This window comes from Littorina saxatilis, linkage group LG8, assembly GCF_037325665.1.
Source record: "Littorina saxatilis isolate snail1 linkage group LG8, US_GU_Lsax_2.0, whole genome shotgun sequence".
In the NCBI taxonomy this organism is placed as follows: Eukaryota; Metazoa; Mollusca; class Gastropoda; order Littorinimorpha; family Littorinidae; genus Littorina; species Littorina saxatilis.
Window position 1 is genome coordinate 62,138,166 of NC_090252.1, and position 12,500 is coordinate 62,150,665.

The 12,500-nt window shown below is 47.1% G+C and overlaps 1 protein-coding gene across 2 annotated transcripts in view; it reads left to right on the forward strand.

The window, feature by feature from the left end:
- Positions 1-12,500, forward strand: part of LOC138974036 (uncharacterized) — a 36,090-nt gene that overhangs the window by 21,061 nt on the left and 2,529 nt on the right. For both annotated transcript variants that reach the window (XM_070346739.1, XM_070346738.1), the window contains exon 2: positions 10,036-10,165. In XM_070346739.1, coding sequence (XP_070202840.1) covers positions 10,036-10,165 — 130 coding nt within the window. The remainder of the gene's footprint in view (positions 1-10,035; positions 10,166-12,500) is intronic.

Consider the following 12,500-nt stretch of genomic DNA (forward strand, 5'->3'; position numbering starts at 1 on the left):
TCTATTCAAGGACAATTATCAGAGCTTTCGTTTAACCAGTTAAAAACAACAATTATAGTAAAAGCTACAGCGCGATCAATGTTTGCCCATTTACGAACTCGCGATGAGATTTGTTTCTTCTGGTCACCAAGCCTACCGTTTACAAACGCATTCGCACTAATTGGGATTCCCCCAATGTTCTCGACCTTGACCTCAGAACTCACGAAGCCACTACTTCGGCGTTCAATTTAGCTCGTGCATACCGAATAGCTGGCAACTTTGCTTTCGAAGTTCCCACTTCCAATGTCAAGGGCCTCTCGCTTGACATAATTATACAACGATATCGCATCTCAAGGGTCCTTACCCATCCAAAAGAAACCTCCAGCGCATACTACAATTGCAGGACATTCCGTTTTTAAAGGCAGCTCATTGGGAAATGATCTCAGACACAATATCGAAGACGTGAAATGCGTCAATCGAGCAACTGTCGTAACTTGGCTACAATGAGACGGTCTCCTACCTTGCACCATAGACACGGACTGTGACATTCTTGTTTAATTTAGGTGAAATGCTTAAAACAGAGTGACTCAAAAGCGACAGTTCGATCAGTTACTGACCGAAAAAAACGTGCTCGAGTCATTCGGCGAAGGTGGCGAGCTTTCAAACCAGCACGACTGAATAACTCAGAATGTCTTTTTATATTTAGTCAAGTTTTGACTAAATATTTTAACATCGAGGGGGAATCGAAACGAGGGTCGTGGTGTATGTGCGTGTGTGTGTGTGTGTGTGTGTGTGTGTGTGTGTGTGTGTGTGTGTGTGTAGAGCGATTCAGACTAAACTACTAGACTGATCTTTATGAAATTTGACATGAGAGTTCCTGGGTATGAAATCCCCGAACGTTTTTTTCATTTTTTTGATAAATGTCTTTGATGACGTCATATCTGGCTTTTCGTGAAAGTTGAGGCGGCACTGTCACGCCCTCATTTTTCAACCAAATTGGTTGAAATTTTGGTCAAGTAATCTTCGAAGAAGCCCGGACTTCGGTATTGCATTTCAGCGTGGTGGCTTAAAAATTAATTAATGACTTTGGTCATTAAAAATCGGAAAATTGTAAAAAAAAAAAAATTTTTATAAAACGATCCAAATTTACGTTTATCTTATTCTCCATCATTTGCTGATTCCAAAAACATATAAATATGTTATATTCGGATTAAAAACAAGCTCTGAAAATTAAATATATAAAAATTATTATCAAATTTTTTTTTTCGAAATCAATTTAAAAACACTTTCATCTTATTCCTTGTCGGTTCCTGATTCCAAAAATATATAGATACTAGAGGAATACCCGCTTCGCCGGGTAGCCGGCTTCGCCGGGAAGAAGTACTTAGAGCCGTACGCCGGCTTTGCCGGGTCCGAACAATGGACCCGCCAAGCTCAGGTCCCTCCCAGATTCGTGGAATGGGAACAACACGAAAATGATTCAGTGGCCATAATGCCATTCCTGACCATATCGAGTCCCATCCTTGTCGACGAATGTAACCGTGTTAATAACCTTTGGAGGCGAACTCCACTCAAACAGGATTTAGCAATTTAGAGCTTATCTCTAAGCCCTTTTGAACTGTTATGGCTTCTCAAAGGAAGGCCAGTACATACATATAAAAGCCGCCAGACCACATCACAAACAGAACTGAACAATCCACAGGTGTTGCCCACATAGAGAGAGAGAGACACACACACACACACACACACACACACACACACACACACACAAACACAGAGAAGCCGTATATAGAGAGAGATAGATGACAGTGTATTTTTCGCGTGGCTATAAATTGATTCGACCTTTGCACTTTTACAGTGAGGATAATTTACGGGTCCAATTTACGTTCTGGACACTGCGGTGACATTCTAAAAATAGTAACAGAACGCCGGGAATATCCGAAGATGCCCACTCATACTATAGTGCACCATACGAAGGAAGGGAGGTAAACGCTGAAAACATGGAGAAGATAAGGAAGAGTTACTGGGAATGGTGAAATGAACAGAAAACCCAAAATCGGTTCAGTGCTGCGCGCTGAGAGCACGTGTTGAAATATCTCATCGATGATACTGTGTCCGGGGTGTAGCTGAATACGGTGTCCAAATTTGAAAAAGATCCACCGAGAACTTTGGCTTTGGTGTGTCGGTTCAGCGCTGCGCGCTGAGAGCACGTGTTGAAATATCGACCAGGTTGTGTCCTGTCCCGGGTGTACCTGAATATGCCCACCAAATTTGAAGCAGATCCATCGAGAACTTTGGCCGTGCATCGCGCACAACCACACACACACACACACAGACAGACAGACAGACAGACACAAGTCGTATATATATATGTAGATGATATGTTTGGATTAAAAACACGCTCAGAAAGTTAAAACGAAGAGAGGTACAGAAAAGCGTGCTATGCAGCATAGCGTAACCACTACCGCGCTAAAGTAGGCTTGCACTGTTTAACCCCTCACTCTGTCACTTTTGATTAATTTCACATCCCCCACCACTACTACCTTCCCTCTCTCTCGTTATGGCAGTTTCATTCTGTGAGTTCGACAGCTACTTGACTAAATATTGTATTTTCGCCTTACGCGACTTGTTTCATCATGCCTCTATTCTACACGAGTAACATAGTGCAGTGGTAACGGTTCCGGTGTAGGATCCGGTCCGGTCCCCCCTCTGAAGTAGTCCCCCGGGGGACCAATTCGTGGCAAAAACTGCTCTATAATGGTCCCCCCTTAGACATCCAGCTTCGTTTTTCTTGTTACAATGTTAGTAATGTTACCAGCAATTTCAGAGAAAAGAAAGGAAAGAATCAGAGACTGCTTTCATTTCTTCTTATCAGTATTTATTTATTAATCATTTTATTTCATGTGATTTTTCTTTTGAACGGCATTATAAATCAGATCTATTTTATTTTCTGCAAAATATAGCCAAACAAAGAGATTGCTGTCTGTGCACTACATAATACCGGACGAAGATATAGATTGAAAATGGCTTGAATGCCTAAGAAAAACGAGGCTGGATGTCTAAGGGGGGACCATTATAGAGCAGTTTTTGCCACGAATTGGTCCCCCGGGGGACTACTTCAGAGGGGGGACCGGACCGGATCCTACACCGGGCTCTCGTTCATTTGCTCCGGGTTCAAGTTCCGCCGGGAGCTATATATTTTTTATTAATCTTTTCCTTTTTAAGCCTCCGCAATTGCATTCCGGCTGCAAAAACCGGGTTTTGCCTCTGTGTTAATTTTATTCATTTGCAAAAGAAACCTTCCTATGCTTTGAAAAAATCATATCATGTCTTGACTTTCAACTGTACGCGCGTGTGTATATGTGTGTCACTACGGTGAGTATGTGTGTGTGTGTGTGTGTGTGTGTGTGTGTATGTGGGTGTGTGTGTGTGTGTGTGTGTGCAGTGTGTGGTGTGTGTGTGTGTTTATGTGTGCCGTCAGTGTCACTTGTGTCATAGTGTCAGTATGTGCATGAGTGTACGTTTGTCTGTGTGTGCGTGTGTCGTAAGAGAGAGAGAGAGAGAGAGAGAGAGAGAGAGAGAGAGAGAGAGAGAGAGAGAGAGAGAGAGAGAGAGAGAGAGAGAGAGAGAGAGAGAGAGAGAGAGAGCGACACTTCTTTGGCAATTTTGGACCAGACAGCGTCTTTATGTTTAACAGTTAGACTGTTCTGAAATTTGGACAGAATAACCGTTCTTTCGTAAAACACTTCTGTCAAGTGTACAGCAATTTCACCATCTGAAAAAGGTGCAGAACGCCTCTCTGTGTCTACTTTCTTTTTGAGCGGCACACGTGCCTTGCCATTTTCGTTGACTGCCATGTTGATAGAAACGTTCGCATGCGTATTAGTAGGGATTCCCCCAATTTCCCCGACCTTGACCTTAATACTCTCGCTGTCACTACTTTGGCGTTCAAGTCAGTTCATGCATTGTGAACAGTTAGAAAGTTGACTTCGGGAGTTCCCACTTCGAAAAGAGGCCTCTACTTCCAGTGTTTCTTACTTCTAGTTCATGCATACGGGCCCTGATAGGCGCCAACGCTATGCTGCATACCTATCACTGGGCCTTGGACAGGGCGATAGTCTCCCTCCTCGAAGTAGGACCCACGCGCTGGGACGGGGGCTGCAGCCACAGCAGGGGGTAGCGCTGCTATGAAGTCGGGAGGTGGCGGCGGCCGATGATGCGAAACGAAGTGTCCAGGCGGGAGGGTCGGCGTGACGTCCTGACGAGGAGGTGTAGAGGAGATGAAGGGGGGAGCGTTCCACTGTTGATCACGCTGTTGCAGGGGCGTGACATGATGACGAGGTGTAGATGAGATGAAGGGGGGGAGCGTTCCACTGTTGATCACGCTGTTGCAGGGGCGTGACGTGATGATGACGAGGTGTAGATGAGATGAAGGGGGGAGCGTTCCACTGTTGATCACGCTGTTGCAGGGGCGTGACATCATGATGACGAGGTGTAGATGAGATGAAGGGGGGAGCGTTCCACTGTTGATCACGCTGTTGCAGGGGCGTGACATCATGATGACGAGGTGTAGATGAGATGAAGGGGGGAGCGTTCCACTGTTCAATCAATATGAAGCTTATATAGCGCGTATTCCGTGGGTACAGTTCTAAGCGCTTGTCGAAGAGTTGTCAACACAGGACTAACAAAGAAACTAACATCTTCAGACGGACACGAACCCTATCACACACTAGCAAACCCTGGTAAACAAACAACTGTTTAACAACAATGTACACATCAATAGCTAGGTCCAAACAAAATAATATTAAGCACAAAGAAAACACCTCTCACAGAGCACAGCACAAGAATGTCTTTTGGGGCACAACACATCACGTCGAGCATGAAAGTCGCAGCCAGCTACGGGAAGAACTGAGTCTTCAACCTACTCTTGAACGCGTCAAGAGAGGGGCTCTGGCGAAGCTCAAGCGGCAGGGAGTTCCAGACGGAGGGGCCCGCGGAGGGAAATGCACGCTGACCAGCAGATGCGAGTTTCGAGCGAGGGATGTGGAGGCGGAGAGGGTCAGCAGCAGAACGAAGGGGACGGTCGGAGGGCTGGGTGTACAGGTCCAGGGAGGATTGAAGGTACTCGGGAGCAGAGTCGTTGAGACACTTGTAGACCAGAGTGGACAGTTTGTAGGAGATTCGGGTGTTGACAGGGAGCCAGTGCAAGGAGCGAAGTAGGGGGGTGATGTGGTCTCGCTTCGTCTTCCTCAACGTCAGCCTGGCAGCGGCGTTCTGGACTCGTTGTAGGCCATGAATGGATGAGGCGGGGAGGCCAGCCAGAAGGGAGTTGCAGTAGTCTAGACGACTGAAGATGAGGGAGACAACCAGCTTGACACAGGCGTCGTGGGTGAGGTAGCGACGGATGGAGGCGATGCGTCGTAGGTGGAAAAAGCAGGTCTTGATGATGAAGGAGATGTGTGTCTGCATGGAGAGAGTGGAGTCGAGAAAGACGCCAAGGCTCTTGACAGCAGGGGAGAATGGAACAGTCGCGTCATCCAGCTGGAGGTCGGTCACAGTGAGGGAAGCAATCTTCTGTCGTGTTCCAACGAGAAGGGCCTCCGTCTTCTCACTGTTCAGCTTCAGCTTGTTCTCAGTCATCCAGTTCTTGATGTCAGTGAAACAACTGGAGATGGATCCAAGGAGATCGTCAACGTCCTCCGGCTTGGCGCTGTTCTGGAGCTGCGTGTCATCAGCAAAGGAGTTGTAGTTCAGGCCGTGGCGTTCGATGACCAGGGAGAGGGGTTGGGTGTACAGGGTGAAAAGGACAGGGCCGAGGACAGATCCTTGTGGGACGCCGAAGCGGACAGGGACAGGCTGAGAAGAGAACGAATCAGTGGTGACAGTCTGAGAGCGGTTCTGGAGGTAGTTCCTAAACCAAGAGAGGGCGGTGTCGTGAATGCCGAACGTGGAACTGAGGCGATCGACGAGTAGCTGGTGGTCGATCGTGTCGAAGGCCGCGGAAAGGTCCAGCAGCACAAGGGCAGAGACGAGACCGCTATCTGTTGCGTTCAGGAGGTCCGTGGTGATTCGCAGGAGCGCCGTCTCGGTGCTGTGGTGAGGGCGGTACGCTGACTGGTACACTGGCATCAGCGAGTTCCGAGACAGGTGGGCGCTCAACTGCTCCAGGATGATACGCTCCAGAAGCTTGGAGAGGAAGGGCAGGTTGGACACAGGACGGTAGTTCTTCAACTCGTTGACGTCAAGGCCGGGCTTCTTGATGAGTGGGCGGACAACGGCAGACTTGAAGCAGTCGGGAACGACGCCTGTGGCCAGGGATATGTTGATGATATCTGTGATAGACGGCAGGAGCTTGTCCAGACACTTGGTGAAGAGGAAGCCTGGCAGGGGATCTAGCTCGCAGGTCTTGATAGCCGTTTTGGTGATGAGTCGCTTGACGTGGTTTTGAGTGACAGGCTGAAAGCACGTGAAGGGGGAGCCGGAGAAGGAAGGGGAGGGTGGGGACGGGACGAAGGGCTGCTGATCGAGTGTTTTCCGAAGCTTATCAATCTTGTCCTTGAAGAACTCCGAGAATAACTCCGGGATATCCTGTGGTGGGTGAGCAGTGGGTAAGGGGGCAGCGGGGGAGGAGCCCAGGAGAGAGGACATGATGGAGAACAGCTCCCTGGATGATGAGGCGTTGACGATGCAGTCGTGGAAGTGCTCGATCTTGGCAGCAGTGATGGCTTGCGTTGATCACGCTGTTGCAGGGGCGTGACATCATGATGACGAGGTGTAGATGAGATGAAGAGGGGAGCGTTCCACTGTTGATCACGCTGTTGCAGGGGCGTGACATGATGACGAGGTGTAGATGAGATGAAGGTGGGAGCGTTCCACTGTTGATCACGCTGCTGCAGGTGCGGGTACTCAGCGTCGTAGTGATGACTTGGAGGGTTCACAAGGCTACTGGGCTGACCGTAACCACCTTGCTTGGAGGCCATTGGGGGGGGGGGGGGCGTGCTGTTTGTGGGAGATGGTTTGCCTGGGAGGACGATGTTGAAAGGGGAAAAGGGTTTCAGCCAACCTGGGCTTGGGTGAATCATGTCCCTGTACAGGGCCAGACGAGGAGCCCCATTGGCTGTCTGAAAGATCGGAGTAGAGTTGACGAGTTGAACACCCAATCGCTCACAGACGGCGGCCAAGTTGGAGTTGGATGGGCTAATCAAATCATTGAGGGGGGAGCGGCCTCTGGCAGGGAGAATAGAAGACGCATGGAGACTGGCTAGAGGAAAGGCGTGACGTAGAGACATAACTAGCTCAGCTGAGTGGTCGCTTGTAACCTCTGTTGACGTCTGCATGCAGGAGTTGACTCCGACATGGAATGTCGCACGTCTAACAGAAGGCACAGGTTCTATGTGTTTTGCCCAGTCATTCAAGTCCTGTACCGTCATTCCCGACACGCAGATTTTTTGGGGGGAGTCGTGCGGTGACGGTAGAGACTTACTTAAGTCAATAGATTTCACTGTTGAGTCGCCCAGTAAAAGGAACGTTGTGCTGGCACCAACAGCAGAAGCGCGAAGCTTCTCCGGGGGGGAATGACGTCTCCTGTTCTCTTTAACGGGGTCCTAGGCTTCACTACAGCCCCGGGGAACTGCATTGTTTGAGGAAGAGGAGGGAGATACGACACAGTTGAGTGGCGCTGATACGTCCGACGAGGCTGAGTTCACATCTCTCTGGTCGTCATTGATAGCTGCTGGTGTGAGGGAAGGGGGGGACTTTGTCGGTGACTGTGAAGTGGTTGGGTCAGAGCGTTGCACAGTCGGGGTCTTGATGATGCCGATAGAACTGTTCACATCATGAGGGCGGGGATATATAGCTCAGTTGGTAGCGCGCTGGATTTGTATTCAGTTGGCCGCTGTCAGCGTGAGTTCGATCCCAGGTTCGGCGGAAATTTATTTCACAGTCAACTTTGTGTGCAGACTCTCTTCGGTGTCCGAACTCCCCCCCCCCCCCCCCCCCCCCGTGTACACTACATTGGGTGTGCACGTTAAAGATCCCACGATTGACAAAAGGGTCTTTCCTGGCAAAATTGCTTAGGCACAGTTAATAATTGTCTACCTATACCCGTGTGACTTGGAATAATAGGCCGTGAAAGGTAAATGGCTGCAATCTACTGGCCGTATAAAATTTCATCTCACACGGCATCACTGCAGAGCGCCTAGAACTGTACTCACGGAATATGCGCGATATAAGCCTCATTGATTGATTGATGAGTGTCTGAGGATGGGGGCGGGGGTTGCGGTCGTTCTATTCGACGAAGTTGTTTCACCTGAGCAGTGAGATCTCCTACACCACTGTTAAGTTTTTGGTTTTCAGCCTCAAGGGACTGGATGTGTGACTGCAGGTGGCTGATTTCGTTACGGAGCTCCTCTACGTGGTGGCTGTTGTCCATCTGGACAATGGCCTTGATGCGTTTTTCAGTGTCACTAATGGCAGAGAAAGCTGGGCCTTGTAGCCTTCCAATAAAGTCATGCAGACCTAGTACTTCCCGCTCTAGCTCCTCCACACGGCATTTGGTGATGTAGGGGGAAAGTTTGGGAGGGGCAAATCGGCTCGACTGACGACGCTGCCGCAGAGCTTTAGTAGAGCGGGTCCGTATGCCGCGTGCAGGGGTGAGCGGAGTTGACGCTGGGGTTTTGTGGGGGGCTTTGTTGACAGACGAGGATGGACTAGTGAAATCATTATCGTTCCAGTCGATAAAGTACGAGCTGACAAAGGGAAGTGGGGCTGATTTTATCTGTTCTGTCAGCATGATAGTCTAGGTTGGTGTCGTTAGGGGACAATGAAGCCATTGCGGTGGCGAGACTGGCCAACTCGGTGAAATCCTCTTCACTCCAGGTCGGGCAAGCGTGGCCCTGGGCGAGAAGGGTCCCCGACTGTGACTGGTGTTTAAAGTAAAGCGTAATAGTGATCAGTTTTTGTGATTCTTCTTTACTTCGGATTCAATTGCGGTGTCGTACAGTCTAATTACTGTTTTTTATGCAAGTTGGCGGGATGGGTTGCGGTGAAGGGAGAATCCTGAAATGGTACATTGACTCGTCGGCATTATACTTGTCTCGTCTAAATATCGGACCCTATTGCTACGCTGAAAACACAATAGCTGTTAATGATCACATTTCGCTCTTGCCTACCACACGCTTTACAGCCAAACATAAATAGTTTGTTACAGCACCATCTGACTCGTGTCTGAAGAAAGTCAGTTATTTGTTAGTTAGTTTGTTTTTGCTTCCTGGGGAAGACAAAAGGAGCGAGGGAGAGGAGTAGGCACCGCCCTCATAAACATGGCCCGAGAGTAAGTAGTTGAGATCTCTAACATCTCGCTTTGTACAACCAAAAAATTATAATAGAACTACCTTTACCTTTTCATGGTTAAGCTAAAAACACAGCAACAACAAAAAAGGTAACAACATTAATTACAAAAGGTAAAGGAAGTCCCATTACCATTTTTAATAATAAAAAAACCTTTTTTGTTGTGGCTGTGTTTTTAGCTTAACCATCTCTTTCTTACTACTTTTAGGTTTCGATTGTCACCGATACACGCTTCCTGAAGTCGCTGTGCTTAACCTGACGTCAGGGAACGATTTGTGTGCTCACAGAAGCATAACAATGAATACTTCGTGTTTCGGAGAGTGTTCAACTATCGGTCAAAGACTTGCTCTCTTCTATACCGCATTCAACGAGAGAAAGCCATCTAATGTATGGTTGAAAACTGACACCTCAAAAAAACAAGTGGTAGTGGGAAGGGGGGCGGGGGGTAAATATAAAATACACAGGCCTCCAAACTGTTGGGGGTACGAGAAAAAAAGTGAATTTGCCGGGTAAGTTGAGAGTTCCGGAACCCAGGGCCAATCCCACTCCTTTTCCGAGTCCAAGCCGGTCTTACTTTAGCCTTTGCACATGCTGTCTATATTTAGAGCGCTTACCCCTCCCACCCCCTTTAATTCTTTAGTAAAAGCAATTGTATAAATCAAATCATTAGCGCTGTGGCTCATTTGGTTGTAATTTTGTGTGTTTCAGACTGTGATGCAAGCGAGAAGCATGCTGCGCACTCTGTGCTCGCTGTGGCTCCTGGCCGTCATGCTGCTGGAATGTACATCGGCCGACGAGAGCGACTTCTGCAAGAGACCGGCCAACATGGAGCTTTGTTGTAAGTCTCAATGTCACTTATCTTTCTTTTCTTTTCTTATTTTGGGTTTCGCCAACATGGAACTCTGGACTGAGGTGTACGAACCGACAGTGGGTGCCACCCAAACGGGAGAGAACAAACTGCGGGGTCTGATTCGTTGAAATCACAACAAATCTCAATTTCAACCAATCCGACACTACGGCTGGCTCCCGTTTGGGTGGTAACTTTGTCGTGCACCTCAGCGCTGCTGTAGATCTTCAGGTGACTTTTCTTGTCTTTTCTATTCTTACTGTGTAGATATTTCGGGTTTCGCAGGCATGGAGCTCTGGTGTAACTTAAGTCTCCATGTGACTTTTCTTTTCTGTCCAATTCTTATTTTGGGTTTCCGCCAACATGGAGACAAATGGTGTAAGTCTTCATATGATTTTTACATTTAGTCAAGTTTTGACTAAATGTTTTAACGTAGAGGGGGGAATCGAGACGAGGGTCGTGATGTATGTGTGTGTGTGTGTGTGTGTGTGTGTGTGTGTGTGTGTGTGTGTGTGTGTGTGTGTGTGTGTACCCCCGTTTCCACAGGTTTGGTTGCCTAAATCACCATAAGGCAATCATCCACACGTGGATGGCAACCTAAACTCTGGATGGCAACCTAATTGTGTGGATGGTCGCTTCATTTAACACCGTTAAATTGACTTTTTTGACGGAAAGAATGTCATAACAAAGTTCAAAATGACATTCTTTCCGTCCTCTATAGGCGACGAAATAGGTCAAATTTTGTGCATTTTTTAGTGCAAAATTCTTCGATGCCGGAGCGAGTACTGCACCCAGTGCTGTTGTAGTGCAAGTGCACTAGAAAGGCACTGCACCCAGTGCCGCCTCTTAGGTAACCATCCACACTTTAGGTGCGTGTGTGTGTGTGTGTGTGTGTCTCTGTGTGTGTAGAGCGATTCAGACTAAACTACTGGACCGATCTTTATGAAATTTGACATGAGAGTTCCTGGGTATGATATCCCCATACGTTTTTTTCATTTTTTTGATAAATGACTTTGATGACGTCATATCCGGCTTTTCGTGAAAGTTGAGGCGGCACTGTCACGCCCTCATTTTTCAACCAAATTGGTTGAAATTTTTGTCAAGTAATGTTCGACAAAGCCCGGACTTCGGTATTGCATTTCAGCTTGGTGGTTTAAAAATTAGTTAATGACTTTGGTCATTAAAAATCTGAAAATTCTAAAAAAAATATTTTTTTTTAAAACGATCCAAATTTACATTCATCTTATTCTCCATCATTTGCTGATTCCAAAAACATATAAATATGTTATATTTGGATTAAAAACACGCTCTGAAAATTAAATATATAAAAATTAATTATGAAAATTAAATTTTCGAAATCAATTTAAAAACACTTTCATCTTATTCCTTGTCGGTTCCTGATTCCAAAAACATATAGATATGATATGTTTGGATTAAAAACACGCTCAGAAAGTTAAAACAAAGAGAGGTACAGAAAAGCGTGCTATCCTTCTGAGCGCAACTGTTACCCCGCTCTTCTTGTCAATTTCACTGTCTTTGCCGTGAGCGGGTGACTGACGATGCTACGAGTATGCGGTCTTGCTGCGTTGCATTGCGTTCAGTTTCATTCTGTGAGTTCGACAGCTACTTGACTAAATGTTGTATTTTCGCCTTACGCGACTTGTTCTTTTCTGTTCTATTCTTATTGAGTATATATTCCCAGCGAAGCTGGAGGTATTCACGACTTTCCGACCTTGACATTGTAGTGGGGGTCAAGTGGGCGTCGGCATCATTGTACATTCAGAAATTGAGATGCGCTTCCGCTTCCGGTCTTGCCCAGTCGGAAGTGAAGAAATGGCGCGGAAAAAGGTGATGAAAAAAAAGAACACAACCTGGTTTGACAACCAAATGATTGCGACCTTGCATTCTAGCATCGTTTAATGTGGAACAACGACACATCTAATAAACATATAGCCAGTTGTTACCAACATGAGAAACTAGGGTTTGGAATGCTACTCAGCCTTCCTCGGCTCTGTAAAACAGTGTCGCAGCTTTGCTACGTTTAGCCCAAGGCCAAGGGGCAGATGTTTCCTTGGTGTAAAACGCTCCTATCTCTCACTTTTCACCCTTTTAATCAGAGCTGCATTAGTAAATGGGGAAAAAAGCATTTAAAACCTAGCCCACCCCTCACACGAAGGGTCTAATTCCTCTCCCTTATGTTTGTTTCTGATCTTTAGACAAACCGCAGAGGTTTGTTATATTCTTAAGGATGAGTGTTACGGTACTACGAGCCTACTGAGTTGATTCATAGCACGTTCTAATCCAGATATGTTTGCAAGTGCAATAC